We start from the raw sequence: 18,146 nt of genomic DNA, 5'->3' as shown, positions 1-18,146 counted from the left end.
TCATATCTGCCCCTGGCCTTGAGACACACAAGATGTGTGTGTGTGTGTATGTGTGTGTGTGTGTGTGTGTGTGTATGTATATATGTGTACATATGTATGTATATATGCACATATATAAATGATTTTTATATAATATAGATCTAATTAAATTTGATAATTATTCATTCCTCAATGTCTTTTTCTTCCTGTCTACCACCCCCCCGACTGCCACCACCGCTTTATGCTAGAGATTAAATTCAGGGCCTCAGACAAGCTAGGCAAGGACTTTACCACTGGGCTACACCCACAGCCCACAACAGGGCATTTTCAAAAGTGGGTGCTTTGAAGGGGGTGAGGGTGTGGCTCAGTGGAAAGCACTTATTTACCAGGTTTCAGATTCTGGGTTCAATTCCAGCATGACAGAATAAAACATGGGGGTCGGAAGTGTGGGGAATGTTGACATGTAGGTGGGGAGGTTCCCCTGACAGGAAATGCTTCAAGGTTTACTGTCCAGTGATTCCCAAAGCATTGACGGGGTCTCCTGGAAAGGGAGCATGGGCTGGGGGACACTCTGGAAATGGAGGTGCTCTAAATAACTGAGTCCCCCAAAAGGACAGCAATCCAAAGGCAGTCTCTCCCTCAGCCCATGTGAAGAAGATCAGAGCATAGACAGTGTGGCCCAAGCCTAGGTTTGAGCTCTTGGCTTCCAATTACTTACCAGCTGTTTGACTCTGGGCACGTTCTCTAAGCTATAACCTCCTAGGCGGACATAAAGTTCAGAGAAGCTGGGTCACAGCCCAGAGCATCTACTGAGCGACAAAGCCTCAACCCTCACCGTCGCCATCATGGCTCGCTACCGGGTAAGACGCATGCTGGTCTTCACCAACAACTAAAGGTACGCTCACACATTCTTAGCGTGGAGTAGCTGGCACACTACTCCCACATACACACAGCCCATCAACTTATCAGTTTTAAAGATGATTTTACTCACTCACGTGCCAGGGTGTGTCTGTGTGATTAGGGACGCCTTCCGGGTGTGCACGCCATGTCTAAGCGGCATGCCTGGCTTGTTACATGAGTTCTGGAATCCCAACTCCGGCCCTCACGACTGAGGAGCAAACGCTCTTAGCTACCGAGCCCTCTCTCTAGCCCCTACTGGCAATGAGCTGAAACAGTGGTAATGGGGAAACCTAAGCTTTCGGTGCGGCTGCTCACCCAGGACTGGTAGGATACTAGAGCATGGTTTCTTGTTCTGTTGTCTTCAATAGATGCTTACGATGTTGCACAACCTCAGGTGATTTTATTCTGCCTATATATTGTTGAAAAACCTGAGAAAGGAACGAAGGTCGAAAACCACGCCTGTATTGGGGAGCCTAGGGTTACAGCTGTGTGACATTCAGTCCCTTAAACCAGAACTCAGTTAGTTGTCCTGGGCGACCGTGTGCACACGTCGGGGAAGCTCCCATGCAACACGAACGTCTTTGAAGCTTTTCCACTCCACACATTAGGCTGTGGACTTACGGTGTACTCAACTCCGGGTACATCCTGCCCCCTCCCACATTGATCTTCTCCAGAAGGCAGGAGAAGAGAAACAACGGTCTCTTTGGACCCCAAACTCAACAAAGACTCGTGGAGACAGGCGAGAGGAAGCAGCAACAGTGTTCTTTACAAATTATAAGGGAAAGAATAGCGACCTCAATGCCTCCGGTAGACCTATTATTTATAACAAACATATTCCATTTGCACCTTAGCCTGACTTTCTGGACGTATCCTAACAATACCCACAATGCAATATAACAATGTAACCGGCAATAACCGGCCATGCAATGTGTGAAATGCAATGAGTCTGCAGTCGGGGCTTACTCCCTCTTGGGCACGCCTGCCTGCACGTGCACACGTGCGTACACCTTCCCTGGGTTATCCTGCCAAACCCTGGTAGACCTGACTTCAACCCTGGACGTGTTGAAGCTTCGTCTCCCGAGGCTTATAATTGAAAAGGGCACACAGTGCTTTTTTTCTTTTTCTACCAGACCCCTGGTGCCAAATGGCGAGGAGGGAACACTGTAATTAAGGCTGCCGGGCCAACTCACCTGTTTTGCTGTTTCGGTGAGGGCAGTGGCTTCGCCCTTACCCAGCTGCTGAACCATCTTGTAAAAGAGGCTCTCTGGATTCTGCAGCAAAACATACGGCTCATCATATTCTCTCAGTCTTCCCGAATCCAAAACCTGGGGGTCAGCAGAAAGAAGAAAGCCCACTGAGACACGCGGCGTCTTGTAGCAGTATATCATCACACAGACAATGCTTCGGAAAGGGGCGGGGCCAGGGAGAATACAGACTATAATACAATCTATTTCGGCGGTAGCCTGGAAAGGTTTGATTACCCTGAGCTATGAAGCAAACAAAGGCCATCCTGACCTTTTATTATTTTAATGTTACAGGTAGAGTCAGAAGAATGAATGTTCTAGACATTCATGTTATTATGGGGTGCTCCTCTGTCTGTTGCTCTCTGTATTCTGCCAAGGCTGTTAGGGGAGTCTGTTAGTGCTTTTAAAACCCTCAGACTCGGAGCTTGGAGAGGCGCATATACGTACAGGCAGAGCTAAGAATCTATGGACTGGAGAAAATCAGCCTGTTTATTTAGAACACGGGTCATGTCAGAAAAGCCAAGCGCGACAGTGACCAAGCTGGATCGATAGGGTCTGAGCGGTAGCTGGAGGGAGAGGTGCTTCCAGAGGGCCGACGGGGACTGAGCCTGGTGAGTTTAGTCCTACAGCAAATCCCAGGTGAATGACAGACAAGCAGTTTCAGCACTGCTGTGCACAGAAGAAATCGCAAGAAATCCACTTTCTCTCTGGATAAGACTAGAGAAGTAATTGGGGGGACTGATGACCTCAGGTACGCACAGCAGGAAGGGCACAGGATCGAACGTCTTCGAACTTCCCTTTTCTGGCTTCCTTCTCTCCCTCTTTAGCTGCCGGACAGTTGATTGCTCATTAATCTACACTGGGGATGGAGAGGTGGAGGGAGGCGCTTCTCACTGAGCATTTCCACTTATTAGTGGCTTTGGTTAATGGTTTCAGACAGAAGAGAGAGTCAGAGACAATTGGCCCACATGACGCACCTCGGGAAATGTAGGTGGCACTTACTCCGTTCCTCACTGGGCTGTGTTTAGAATAAATCCATCTCAAGAGAATCCGCCGAAACGCTAAGCAGGGCTGGGGTTGTTTTTCCGTATCTAGATATTACAGTTAATTTGGCCCGTGGTATTTAATCGGAAACATTTATAGAGTCTCCTGAAGGGCATCTTTCTGTTAATCTTTTGTTTACGACTGTGAATTGCTGCTAAGGGCAGCTTTCTCAGAAGAGTTCAAGAATAATTGAATCTGTCACATCCACACAATAATTAAAATGTCCTATAATTTGGCATGCCGATTTAGATGCCCCGAATGTGTAATTTTACTGAAGGATTGCATTACAGGACATAGCCACTCCCCCTGACGTTAACGGAGGGTGAGAGCACAGTTCTGAAATGCAGGTCTCTCCTTCGCCAAAGACCAAGGAACTGAGTCAACGTACTTTACAGAACGATGGGCTTTCCATTCTGCAGAAGCAAAAGGCAAACTTAACATCATACTTCAGAGGTAGACCCTGAGTTCTCTGACTGTAACAGACTGCCTGAATTTAAGGTTTACTTATTTATATGAGTACACTGTCACTGTCTTCGGACACACCAGAAGAGGGCATCAGATGTGTTTGCCAGGAATTGAACTCAGGACCTCTGGAAGGGCAGTCAGGGCTCTTAACCATTTAGCCATGTCTCCAGACCCAGACATGCCTGAATTTATAACAGCTGCTCTTTTGTCCCTGTCTAACTTCCTACTGAATGTGCTCAAGTGTCCTTTCCCACAGTGTCTGAAACACACCAGCGCCACCCAGAGCAGCAGACCTCAAAAGTGACCATCATTAGCAAGGCGCAGTCAGAAAACACTCTCGGAAGGCAGGGGGCTTTGTAACAGAAGTGACAGAAGTACCACTGATAAAAAAATATTAACAACTTAATGTGTACTTCAGTTTGTTGAGAAGTTTAATGATTTAACAATAATTGTTTTTAAATACGCGTATATGCATGCATGTATGTATGTATGTGTATCCGTGTATGTGTCCATGTGTATATGTGTGTATGTGTCCCTGTGTACATGTGTGTATGTGTGTATGTGTCCCTGTGTACATGTGTCCATGTGTGTATGTGTGTATGTGTCCACGTATGTGTGTCCATGTGTGTATGTCTGTCCGTGTTTATGTATATATGTGTGTGTGCACATGTGTGTGCATTTTCAGGTATCCACAGAGGTCACAGAGGCTGGATCTCCTGAGAGCTGAAGTCACCAGTGGTTGTTGGTGACCCCATGTGGGTGCTGGGAATCCAACTCAGGTCCTCTGTGAGGGCTGTTTATGCTTTTAACCGCTGAGCCACGTCTTCAGCCCAGTTGGATGGTTTTTAACTTGGAGGTGTATGACAGAACTATGGTAATTATTTATTTTCCTGGGAGAGTGAGAGCTCAGGTCTCATTCATGCAGAGTGACCCTTGACAAGGAAGGGAGACATCCCTGATCCTAGAACTTTTAAACAATTTGCATGACAGCACTTTGAAAATGTAAACTATGACAGACTTTTTAAATGTGGTTTTGACATGTTTTATCACAGGGCTAGAGTGCAGGTCAGCCTGGGTTCAGTTTCTAGTAACACACGACACACACACACACACACACACACACACACACACACACACACAAACACACACAAACACACACACACACACACACACCTACCCCACATGTAAAAAATCACACACCACAACACACACAGAGACACACACACACACAGACACACGGACACACAAATGGATACACACAAACACATCCACCCACACACTCACCCACACACACACACACACACACACACACACACACACACACACATGGACACACAAATGGATACACACACAAACACACAGTATTTAAAAAGGAACCAGGATAGTATCACCCCAAACAGGTGAATGCACCAAGAATGGGGGATGGGCGTGCCCTGATAATGTAAATGCCATGTAGCAACAATGTGGTCCGATGAGGTTAAAGACAAAAGTAAAATCTCTGCTTGGGATGGCTTTGTTGTGTTTTTAAAGACGAGGAGAGTCCAGCCCGGAGAGATGGCTTAGTGGTTAAGAGCACAGGCTGCTCTGCCAGAGGACTCCAGGTTAATTCCCAGCACCCACACAACATCACACAATAGCTATAACTCCAGCCCCAGGGGATCCCCTGCCCTCTTCCAGCCTCCACAGGCAACACTCGCATACACATAACACAAGTAAACAAGGAACATCAAAAACAACCAAGGCAGGCTATCCTGCAGCTCACACCGGCCCATGCGCTAGGGGCAGAGCACACCTGGGACCTGCAGTTGCTAGATCCTTCTGCCCTTATCCCTCCGGTGCTGTGAGCCCCCACGCCTGGCTTGTACGGTTCGGAGGAACAAACCCCTTGCTCGGGGCATGCGAGGCGAGGATTCTGCTACGTGACCGACATTTCCCAGCATCAGTCTCTGTCCTCGAGAAGTAACTAAATGGGACCGTTTGCCCATTGCCAGCTTCTACCATCATCAGTGTCAACCCCCACATACGAGACAAGTAAGTTAACATCTGCCTGTGGCATCCATCCCACAACAGCGCCATCTGAGGAATAGAGACTCCTCAGAGAGGGACACCATGGTTGGTCACATGCTCCCAATCTGACAGGAACACTGACCTCCACAGAAACTAAAGGGCTTAGCCCTGGCTGGAGCTAACTGCTGGGACTCACGCCTATCTAGGTGTTCAGAGTAAAACGTTTATTATCAGATATAAAGTCACGGCAAGGAGAAATGGAAACAATTTCTATCACACCTCCTCACTTGGATAACATTCCTGGTTCAAGAAAATACCTCTGATCAGAAACTTGTCACCTGCCCAGGGCCCGGTGCAATTTTATCATACCGGGAGGATTCAGATGATGTCCTGTATGCCTGTATACAGTCTCAAATTAAGAAAACCAAATTTTATTCCACTTCTCAGGATCAATAATGGATGAGTTGCGTGCAGGCCAAATACACATAGGGGAAGACAATTCAGGTGACCCCAAAGCTGTGACTCAGCACGGTTGTCACACGCTTAGTGATCCATGTTGCTAAAGTAGCTACTGTGCAAGAGGCAGAGTTCTTAAAGACAGGCGAAGATATTTAAGCGACCATCACAAAAGATTAAAACACAAAAAGACACAGAGACAAGCAAGTCAGAGCTGGCAGCGGGAGGCTGGAGGAAGATCCTCAGGGAGGACAGAGCAGAGGAGCAGAAGGGCCCGGTAAACAGACCCAGACACAAGGAAATTCAGATGGAGGGACATGGTGTATTCAAGTCACAAAGCCCATGAGCCCTGGTGTGGCCTAGGCCGCAGCAGGCTCTCAAGATTTTTCTAGCTCACTGCCGCGTTGCCAAAGCCCAGTACCATCCACATGTACCAAGCTCTCAATGAGCAATGGCAGAAAAGTCAGAGGGCTTGACTCTCACAGCTGGGCCACGCCCACTGGTTAGGACCACGCCCACAGATTTGGGCCACGCCCCCTAGTGGCGAAGTGAGAAGACAAGAGCCCAGCATGCACTGGGAGCAGGGGAGGCAGGATGGGGGCAATACAGAATGGGAGACAAGGGTTCAGGAGTCACATTCTTCAAAGCGACAGCTGTGGGTGAAGACAGAGTTTAAAAGGGAAGGAAGGAAGACTCAAGGCACGGGCTCTGCTAAGTATTTGGAAAGAGAAAGGACAGAGGGAGAGGCAGTCGCTACAGAGTCAAATTGGGACGCACATGTTGAGGGGGGAATTGAGGGCCAGGCGAACAACTTTATATACACTCGGCCACTGTGATGCAACGATCTAGATTTCTTTATAACAAACAAATGTAAGGCAGTCCCAAATGTTCTCTGTGCATAGAGAAAAAAGTGAGTCTTCCATTTTTCTCTTTTAATATGTTTAATAAGAAAAGTCTCCTGGACCCAAATAAACTGTAAACCAAATGGCATGTTAATGCTTATAGGACAGCCATGCCTGAGCCCCAGATCTCTCCAGGAACAACCACCTCAGTTGCCCTGTGCTGTCAATCAGGTTAAGGACAAACGCACACGCTGGATGAGTCAGCTAGTTACACAAGCTCAGCACGGACGAGTTATCAGACCGCCATCTCTGCACAGTCCAGGTCCTTGTCCCAGATGTGAGGACTGGGACCCATTTCAAAATAATTTAATCCAGTTTATCCACAGGGCATGGCCACTCCTGACATTAAAGAAAAGAAAGGGAGATTGCAGTTTTAAAATGTAGGTCTCTCCCATGCAGAAGGCTAAGGGAGCAAATCAAGTTGCTTTACAAGAGGACGTAGCTTCTATTCTGCAAGAGTCGTGCGTAAACCTCGACCTTCGCTCTTACATTTCTTCTTCTGGAGCCTGAGCATCCATGTTGGTTTATCTGCACCCAGGAGACTTGGAACTGTATGCCTATTTTTTTTTTTTGTAGAGTAGTTAAAAGTACATTCTTTATAAATTTCAGGATGTAAGAAGTAATATTACATGACTAAGATAAATCTGGGGCTGGGAATTTAGCTCAGTGGTAGAGCGCTTGCCTAGGAAGTGCAAGGCCCTGGGTTGGTCCCCAGCTCCAAAAAAAAAAAAAAAAAAAAAAAAAAAAAAAAGATAAATCTGAGATGGCTTCTTATCAAGCATGTGTGCCTTGCAGGGTGGCACTGTGCCCTCGGGCATGAGAGGGACAGGTCCCACCCGTCCTCGAGGGATAGGGTCAGCTGACTGGAGTCATACAGGACTCTGCTGAGTCCCATTAGCGACAGTGAATGCATGCGGTCCTCTGGGTCTGTTGCCCTGGGGCTGGGCTGAGCTCAGGCCGAGAAGTCCCCTGAATGCTGATGATTAAATTGGAAGCTTAGCAGCAGTCTTGGCCTTAAATTTAAGTTTCTGTCCCACGTTTCACTTAAGTGATACCTCACGATAGATGATAAAACTTTTATCATTTATTTCAATGATTTATATTGAGTAAGGGTTATGACCCAACCGGTTCTGTAAGCCCAAAGGATGACACTGATTCCTACACGCAGAGACCCACAAAGAAGCTGATGCTATTCCAGTGCCCAGGAACAGGTAGCGGGAGACATAGTAACGCAGGGTTCTAGATGGCATGTATGCCATCAGAGGAGTTGCTGCTAAGACAGAGGCACGTGGGCTGGCTGGGTGGCTGGCTGTAAGCCTATTCTTGATGGGACATTTCTTTTCCTTCCTCTCCTCTTTCAATGGCCTAATCTTAACCAAGAAAAGTTCCACAAAGGTGAAAAAGAGTGAACCAGACTTCAGTGGAAGTCTGGTTCATTCTGAGTTTCGAGGCCTTTCCAGCTGGGTGTGCTACCCTAGCTACTGGTTTTACTTTATCTGGGAAAACAACTAGGAAGAAAGGTAAAGATTATAAGACCACAGTGTGGCCTGTCAACAGGCGGCCGCAACCCGAGTCTCTGAGCCTGGCCTTCTCTATAATTTAATTCCCTAGAATCCCGATTGCAGACAGGGAGAGCCTCTAACGCTGGCAGTGGTTAATAGCTGTGGACCCTAGTCAGGCGTCTCTCGCACTTGCTCCTGGGAGAGCCAAGAGCTGTGTGGACAGAAAGCACAGAGACTGGGAGGAAGCACTGGCATCAGCTGAAGGGAGAGCAGAAGCCAGGTATCCAGTTAATCCTAAGGAGGAGGGGGGAAAGCCGAGTCTAACGTGAAGATAGTTCTGAGCATCAGGAGGAGGAGGAGGAGGTTTTCCAATTTGTCAGCCGTGCTCCATTGTTTTGGGGTAAATGAGCAAATGAGTGCGATTATTAAATTAGCCATCATAAAGACTACACCAGCGTGTTTAATAAAGTTAAAATGGAGAGAACATCTTCATAAAATAGAATTCTAAGCCCAACACATTAACGGTGCTTAACGAACCAGAACTGGTTAAAAAAAAAAAAATCCCTTTGGAAAGCCAACCCATCAACAAAGCCATTAATTAGGTCACAGTTATTTCCCAACAAGCCTTTTGTTTGGCTTACAGTAAACAAAACCATCCCCCTCCGCCTTGTGGAGTGTTCGCCACCCAGTGAAGTGTAATCGCTATACCTTAAGCACTTGTAATCGCTCAACCTGATGGTGACATGCTGTTGTTGCTTATGGCCTTCATCCTCATCACTTCCTCAGCCACTCCCTGAGCCCGGCCCCTGGCCTCCGGCACACCGTGCTTTGCAGCTGACTGGCATGTGGTGGTGGTTTGAATGAGAATGACCCCCATAGGCTCGTATGTTTGAAAGCTGGGCCCCTCCATAGTGGAACAATTTGGGAAGGATTAGGAGGTGTGGTCTTGTTGGAGGAGATGTGTTATTTTGAAATCTCAAAGCCCACGCCACCGGGCCCAGTTCCCCTGCCCTCACCCACTGCTCCGGCACTGTGCCTGTCTGCTTCCCACTGTGATGACCAGGGACTGGCCCTCTGAAACTGTAAGCAAGGCCCCAGTTAGATATGCTTGCCTCTCTAAGAGTTGTCTTGGTCATGGTGTCTCTCCACAGCAATAGAGCAGCGGCTAAGACACATGTGCATGTCTGCCATAGAACAACAGGACAGGCATTTCTAATGCAAAAAAAAGGGGCTTCAAAGGTTAGACAAAGAATCCCTTTGGCTGCTGGAATTTGATTGTCAAAGTCTCTAAAGGCCACTGCCTTGTTCAAAGCTTAGAAAGTTTGTTCTAACAGGGAGTCGACAGAACCTTTAAGAGGTGGGGCCTATTGGGGGTTTTTAGGACAATGTGGGTGTGCCCTTGATGGGGACTGTGGGATCTTGGCTCCTCCTTTTCTCTTTTGCATTCTGTCCATGGCTAAAAGAGCTCTCCCTTGTTACACATCCTCCCAGGATGCACCGCTTCACCACGGAACCAGATAATCACAGATGGAAATTTCCAATTCTGGAGCCCATCAAGTCTTTTCGCTGATTATTTTGGGTATTTTGTTACACTAACAGAAAACTGGCAGATATGCTAGTATTCTACCAAGCTGAAAGTCGGGGGATGATCAGAAGTTCTAAAATACAACAGAAGCTTCACCGTGGCTGGATATATCAGAGTCTAAGTCCCCATCTTTGAAAGAAGAGGATGCAGGTCTTTTGGGTCCCCTAAGCTGGAACCCTGTACCATTCTTACAACAGAAAGCCGCTCAACTGACCACATCTCCTTTTCCCAGGGGCATCTCCTCTGTTGTTGCTTTGTCTCTGATATCTCCATGGCCAGGGGACATGATACGAATGAAGACTTCCCCACACTGGAGTTCTGAGTTTGCAGGGAAACAAGGACACGTGTTCAAAGAGAACCCTTTCCAAGCTGACTTCACCCTGGTCTCACCCATGTATCCCAGCACTCGGGTGCTCACCTTGGAAGCCAAGGCGGACTCCTCTCTCCTCCCACAACCTACATTCAATCGTAGCTTAGTTACACTGTTTGCCACTTCACCCAGATCCACTCATCTCTCTCTCTCTCTGCACTGCTAGCCTGACAGTCCGAGCTGTCAACACTTGGGAGAAAGAAAGATGTCAGAAGGACAGTGGGGTGAGGCCAGGAGGGGAGGGAAGGGTCAGATTATAACCTGCCGTGTCAACCACACTTGAGGACTTAGACGTAGATAATGAGAGAAAAAACAGGCTCTGAAGATTTACCGGGAGACACTAGCAAACCAAACACTAAACACCGGTGTCAATAACAGAGGCGCTTGGTGAAAGGGATACTCGAGAGCTAGACGTTCATACCCACACGCCCACATGCAGGTTAAGTATGACTGACAAGATAGAGAGGACCCGTTGACATTTCTGCAAGATTCTGTCCTTCCCTGCGGCAGGTAGGTGAACCCCACGAAACACACCTAGGATCTACTGGTCATGCAGGTGGTCTGGGGTCGAATAAGAAAGCAGACTGAGCAAGCCATGGAGAACGAACCAGTGAGGAGCATTCTTCAATGGCTCCTGCCTCGGGTTTCCTGCCTCAGTTTCCCCCAGGGATAGACCATAAAGTGTAAGACGAAAGGAAACAAACCATCATTCTAAGGTGCGTCTGGTCCTGGTGCTTCCCAGAGCATCAGAGAGCAAGCTAGGAAAGGCCCTAAGATAAATCACACAAGGGACCTCTTCCTCTACACGTGGGTGCTGGGAACTGAGGTTAGAGCTCTCGGCAAGAGTAGTGTGTGACACAGACTACACAGCACAAAAGCTCATGACTGCCAAGCCTTTTCTCCAGCCCCAGAAAGACTGGCTTTTGACCAAGGGAAGCCATAACAAGGTTGGCATACACAAAACGAGACTGTCCCACCACTACGGAGTATGAGACAATATTGAAACACATTGCCCGGCTTGGGACATTCCATTGGGGGTGTAATTCATCTTAAGACAGTCCTGCAAATACATTTAAAAAACAGTAGGTAAAGAAGCACACCTGAGGTGGATGCATAATAGGACCCAGTGCACACGTAAGCACTCGAGGCACTGTTCCAAACAGAAAAATTAACCCGGGCTTAGCTTACTGGGTGTTCCCATTAATTTTTTAGAAGAAAGGACACACAGAAGGTGTGAGCGTCTATGGGCATGGCCGGGGGGCAGGGGGACCCACCATTATCTTGTCGCTGTCAATGATGGTGTTCAGTCTGTGAGCAATGGTGAGCACAGTGCACTGGGCAAACTTCTCCCGGATTTTCTGTTGTATTAACTCGTCAGTTCTGGAATCAGAGAGGTCACATTCAAGTCAGCAAAGACGGGGAAAGGTCGCGTGACCCTTAGCAACATTTGTGAAACCCTTTAGTCTCGTTAGAGCTCAGGCTGGTTTTGAACCCACTGTGCCATTCGGGTGGCTTTGAACCCCAGAGCCTTCTACATTAGGCTTCCAGATGCTACGGTTACAGGTATGCCGACCACGCCCACTTAGAAACCCTCTCCTCTGAGAAAGCTAAAATCTAAAAAGCCAATTAGGAAGAGTGCAAATGATTCTTTCTCCTCCAAACTGCTCGAAACAGACTTGGAATTTAGGAATCTAATTCACTAGGGTGGGAAGCCTGGGATACAAGCTGAGCGTTCATCCCTTTCTGAATGGCTGAATGCTTGAGGGCCGAAAGGCTTGGAGGGGGAAGGTTTTAGGTGCTGGCCTCTGGGGTATTTGCATGTGCACAATGAGATATGCGAAGCCAGAAGATGATTTTATAAAACATATGAGTAATTCACCAGACAGCTGAAGGGCTGACAACACCTAGACATCCTTTAGAGTCATCAGACCCTTCCTGTGAGCCACGTTTAGAATTCACATTCAACAGCACATTCATGGTAGCCCTGGCTCTGTACCTCGGATCCACATTTGCAGTTGCTTCATCAATGATCAGTATCCGGTTTTTCTTCAGAATTGCCCTCGCAAGGCACACTAACTGTCTCTGTCCAACACTGAAATTGGATCCCGATTCTGCTAGTTCAGTGTCCATTTTACCAGGAAGATCTTCTATGGCCTCTTTAAGTTGTACCTGTAGGCGTAGGCAGAAGAATGACACTTTCATAAGTGAACTATCAGACCAATCTCTTCATGACTAGGTTTCTGAAGTACTTCTTCCTGGAGGCCTCGTGAGGCAACGGTAAGCATGGTCTATTGGTCCTGGGTCACGAGGAACACTGCTCATGTGTTCCTCCAGGGTAAAAGACTACCTCCAGGGTAAAATAGGGCAAGACGGAGAGTTTCCCTTTAACAAGATTTAATTTTGTTTATAAAATTGTATGTGTCTGTGGTATGTGTGTGTATCTGTGTGTGTCTGTGTATGCGTGCCTATGTGTGTGTCTTTGTGCATGTGTGTGTGTCTGTGTGTCTGTGTGTGCATCTATGTGTATGTCTGTGTATGTGTGCATGTGTGTGTTTCTGTGTGCACGTGTATATGTGTGCATGTCTGTGGGTATCTATGTGTGCCTGTGTATGGCTGTGCCTGTGTGTGTCTCTGTATGTCTCTGTGTGTATCTATGTGTATATGTGTATCTAATGTGTATATGTGTGCCTCTGTGTGTGTGCCTCTGTGTATCTATGTGTATATGTGTATTCTGTGTGTGTATATGTGCCTCTGCACCTATGTGTGCCTGTGTGTGGCTGTGCCTGTGTGTGTCTCTATGTGTGTATGTGTATCTATGTGTATATGTGTATCTATGTGTATATGTGTGCCTCTGTGTGTGTGTGTGCCTGTGTGCATCTATGTGTGTATGTGTGTGCCGTGTGTGTATATGTGCCTCTGCATCTGTGTGTGCCTGTGTGTTTGTGTGTGTCCATGTGTCCATGTGTCTATGTGTATGCATGTGAACGCAGCTGCCCATGGAGGCACAGAGAGGGCACCAGATGCCCTGGAGCTGTAGTTACAGGTGATGTGAGCTTCGTGGTGTGGAAAAGAATGTGGGTTCTCTGCAATAGCCACAGGGGCTCTTAGCTGATGAGCCATCTGCATTATGTCCTGAAAATGTCCCTCCTTAATGGTTAGTCATGAGATAGCTTTACAGTTCACAGAGACAAAGCACAGGGCAGATTAGTGACTGAGAGCCGTGGAGGTTAACAATAATGAGGTGACGGAGGGCTCGAAAACCCTAATCACTGTGACGACCCACAACGGTACAGATTTATTAAAGTCACTGAACCACATTTCTCCTGGGACCACTTCCTGGCATGTAATTATACCTCTGTGAAGTTGGTGCATCTCAGAGGCACCCACCCTACCAACCTAACTCCCTTCCCGCTACATAACATCCACCAACATCCTCTGCCCAGAAACCATGGAAGTCTCAGAAGCGAAACTCTTCCCATATAGAAGACGTACTACAGAAAGTGTAAAGCTCATTTACATAATGCCACTCACACAAATTAGATTTGTGTGAATAATTTACACAAGTGTGAAGCAGGGCCAAGTTTGCCGATACACATCCTGCGTAGGAGTTACTGTAGGACGCGTGGCCCCCGGGAGAAATAATCCTGTAGGCGCCCTCCCGTTTTGGAAGATTTTAATTAATCAGGAGAGTCTGGAGTAGCTCCAACCACTGGGACCCACTTCTTCTACGTCAGGAATCCTGGAGGGTGTTCCTTCCAAGTCCAGTCTGCGATCGCCAAAGCTACGGAAGGCCGAAAGGCATTCACTCCAATCCACAGACGTCCTAGAGTGAATGGCAGCCCACAGGAAGAACACAACACGAGATCTTCGTGCCCCATCTACGGCATGCTTTCAGTAAGCTGCCACTGACAGACTCCAGTCATAGGTATCAGACTACATCGCTGGGTGGCGGCTCAGGTCTGTGAACATTTCTTCTGGAGAGGTTTTACAGAACAAGGGTCCACCTTGGGTTATCCCCGAGAGGCTCAGGACGGTGTCAGGTCACCTCAGCAAGAGAGGAGCAGACTGAGGAGTGGGCTCCGGGGCTTGATCTCGGGCCCTGGTGCTTGTAAGGAAGCCTGTTGTCAACGGAGCTATCTCCCTACTTCAGACTTTACACTTGAAAGCTGAACGGCCTAACGATGTGACTCCTGGGCTCAAGCCCTGCCTGGCTCTACCAACGACAAGTTCCCGACTTCTCCCTGTCTTTGCTTTCTCGCCCGCAAACAAGACACAGTGCTATCACGGCTGAGATGCCTATCTTCAAATCTTCACGATGCCTTTGCTCATCGTGAGTCAGAGCGTGTAAGCGTTTAAAGCGGTGCTCGCCACAAAGAGATCAGTCGACGCTGCCTGTTACTAATCGTGTCGTCGTCCAGGTCTCCTCATACTGTCTATACTGTCTTCCTTCATTGCATTTATCAGCCTTAGTTTCGTATGCATGGAGGTGTCCTAACTTCTCCACCAGAATCTGTCTACCTTGATGACTATCTGAGAGCGTAGGAAGCTACAGTACGCTCCCAGTTAAGTAACTGCTCAGACCTATGACGGAGCCACGAGAGTGTCTCGTCCGTACCTGTTTCTACAGGTTAGGAAATAAATTCATATGAATACGTTTTTATATAGAGTGCGATCACATTGTTAAATGGCTGTGAAAGATACATATCTCATAAAAATGAACTGGCCCCAGGATATCACAGCAGTGACGCCTAAAATAGGGAGAGCATTTAAAAATTAAAAATTATAATTTCAGGACAGTTGATCCAGCTATAGTATTCTAAACTGTTTTGGTAAGGAACAGTTTGGATTACATCTTAAGTTTGGAGACGTAGGAAAATACCACACACTTGTAAATACTCGTAAAAGTCCCCGAAGTTACAGCCACACACCTTCTCCCTGCTACGCACACCGCATGAAGAGGTGGCAGAATGACTGACAGGGACACTCGCTTGGGGCTGGCTCTACTCTCTTTGAAAAGTACTGTAGGGGTCTGAGCGAGAAGCGCCCCTTATAGGCTCACGTATCTGAGCACTTGGTCCTCGGCTGGTATTGGCGTTTAGGGAGGTTATGGAACCTTTGGGAAGTGTAGACTCAGTGGAAGTGGTCACTGTGGGTGGGCTTCGAGGGTTTATAACCTCATCCCATTTCCTGTTATCTTTCCTTCTGCTTCCTGTGCGTGGAGGAGGATGTGATCACACAGGTTCTGGCTTCTGTTCTGTTGATGTGTAACTCTCTTCTCCCTACATCTTCTCCCTCAGAATGTTATATATATATATATATATATATATATATATATATATATATATATATATATGTATGTAGAGTCACATATATATGTATATATATATGTAGAGTCATATATATATGTGTATATATATGTGTGTGTATATATATATGTAGAGTCATATATATATATAATATCTCCAAAACTCTAATGAAGCCAGAGGCTAGAGGCCAGTGCCATCCACGCTGGGAGTTGGTGAAGAAGCCAGCCCAAGTGTGGAAAACCAAATCCCCCAAGTGGCTGCAGAGGGGTGGGTGTGTGAGGTTTGGCGCCTGCACGACTTCCGAAGCAAGAGTTGCTGCCAGGCTCCAAACTGGGGTGTGCGCGTCAGAACCCATCTTGGAATTAGGTTTCAGAGCTTCGCATGAAGGGTGACAGGGGGACATATGCTACCTCAAGACCGTAACTGTGATAATGGCGGTGCGAGGCTGGCCTCTGAGGTCTGGTGCTCGTTAGGTTTTGTCTTTAAGGAATAAACCACGCGTCTCCGCAACAAAGAGGAGATCAGCCGGTTACCGCGTATTTGTAAAACACCGAGCTAGGCTCAGGGAGGGGTTTCTATTATTGACCAGCTTACAATTAATTTGCGGAACTAGAGTGAACTTGAAAAATACGTATGCTAAAACATGTAAACCAGGAGCACCTTAACAGCCCAAATCCTTTGCCTGTGTGAGTAAGGAGTCCCCGGGAATCGGTCTGCAGGGACACACTACCCAAACAACAAGAAAATCTTCCAAAATTAAAGGTATCAACACGGAAACTTAACCAAGGCTCCAAGAGTCTGCTAGCTGGACTCCGCTGTGGCATTGCAATGACAGGTTTGTCAGTAAACAGCACTCTCACGTTCTGTGTCATTTGCTTTTACAAACACCTTCTTGTGAGACTCCAGAGCACTGGGTAAGAACGACGTCATTTTCCCTTCAGCTAAAATAAGGAAAACAGATGCCTCATTTTCCTACGTGCTCCCCCGCCCCCAAACAAAAGCAGTAAGGTAAATGGCTGCCGCAGAGCACTACCTTCTGAGCCACACAGCCCATCTTCATGAGCTCGTGTGCCTCTGTGCGCCTGTCCATCACAACAGCCCAGGGACTACTGACACACCCCCTTGGAAGGAGGTTCCGTGAGGGTCACAGGACCCTCACATACATTTCCAATCAATCCTCCTGTTCATGTGTATGCAAGCCTGCCCTGACTGCACATGGCCTTGGGGTCTTGGGGAGGAGCTAGAGAATACAGGGTGGGGAAGGCTTATGGAAGGGAACCCCCTCAACAAAGCTATGCTAGGCACAGATGTTCCAGAATGGCTGCTTTAGGGTCACCCCCGCTGTAGTCCCCTTATCCACACTCTGTAAAAAGCACGAAAGCCCTTTAAACCCATTGGTTCTCCAAGAGGATCACTGGTGAGCTGAGCTTTGGTTTGTCGTTGGGACCTTGGGAGGTGCTGAGTGCATAGACGTCGCTTGTGCGCCTCCGCCATCCCCCGGGAAGGAAGAATTCTCACAACAGTGGTACAGGATATTTTGGTCTCTAGGAGAGTTTGAGCTTCGCTAAGGACAAGAAAGATGATACATTGGCTGAACCAGATTTGGGGAAGTTAAAATGCACCACGAGGAATGTTACTTCATGTACATTTCACACCCACTCACAAACATCAGTGCTCCCCAAAGCGGGGAATAAAGGTAGTTCAAGCACTACCCACCCTGCTCCCCCCAATAGCTCTGAACACATAGACGCTAAGGACGAAAGGACGTTACCTCCTCTAGGGCTTTCCACAGCTCCTCGTCTGAGTGCTCATTAAAGGGGTCCAGGTTCTTCCTCATGGTTCCAGTGAACAGGACAGGTTCCTAAGAGCCCAAGAGAGTCAATGTCACCGCCACGTTCCAACTTTCAGGACAGAACAGAGAGGAAAACAAATGCACCCAAATACACCACGGCCATCGATTCTAAGGTTTCACACGCTTGTTCACGAAATGTCGTCCCTATTAAAATTTCCCACCACGCAAATGTGCTCCAAAACACCTCCCCGGAGCATGAAACGCTAACAAAAGAAACCATGGCGGTGTGCCAGCGGAAGAATAAAATGAGGAAAGTTAACATTTTCCTAGTCATAAAGATAGGGTTATTGGAGTAACTTGAAAAATTTGCCAGTGCTAATAGGACTCTGGAAAACAATGAGTGCCATGAATAGTTTGTGCTTGGGGTGAAACCTGTTTTCTTCTTTGGTGAGGAGTCTTCTGGGACACATTCTGTTCTTCATTCAAAGAGGACGACAGCTAGTGGCCCCTCCATTCATGGACATGGCCTCCGATGTCATATCAGTCAATCCCCACATTATCTTGTCTGTGCATCAGGACTGCCCGTCTGGGGAA

At 47.5% G+C, this 18,146-nt stretch overlaps 1 protein-coding gene across 1 annotated transcript in view; it reads right to left on the bottom strand.

Annotated features, from left to right (window-relative positions):
* Positions 1-18,146, bottom strand: part of Abcc4 (ATP binding cassette subfamily C member 4) — a 232,806-nt gene that overhangs the window by 9,131 nt on the left and 205,529 nt on the right. The window contains exons 27-30 of the mRNA XM_032917695.1: positions 17,532-17,621; positions 12,451-12,623; positions 11,729-11,834; positions 2,070-2,204 (exon numbers count right to left, since the gene is read on the bottom strand). Of these exons, the coding sequence (XP_032773586.1) occupies positions 2,070-2,204; positions 11,729-11,834; positions 12,451-12,623; positions 17,532-17,621 (504 nt within the window). The remainder of the gene's footprint in view (positions 1-2,069; positions 2,205-11,728; positions 11,835-12,450; positions 12,624-17,531; positions 17,622-18,146) is intronic.

This window comes from Rattus rattus, chromosome 12, assembly GCF_011064425.1.
Source record: "Rattus rattus isolate New Zealand chromosome 12, Rrattus_CSIRO_v1, whole genome shotgun sequence".
In the NCBI taxonomy this organism is placed as follows: domain Eukaryota; kingdom Metazoa; phylum Chordata; class Mammalia; order Rodentia; family Muridae; genus Rattus; species Rattus rattus.
Note: the sequence above shows the minus strand (reverse complement) of the source record. Positions and strands in the feature narration are given on the sequence as shown.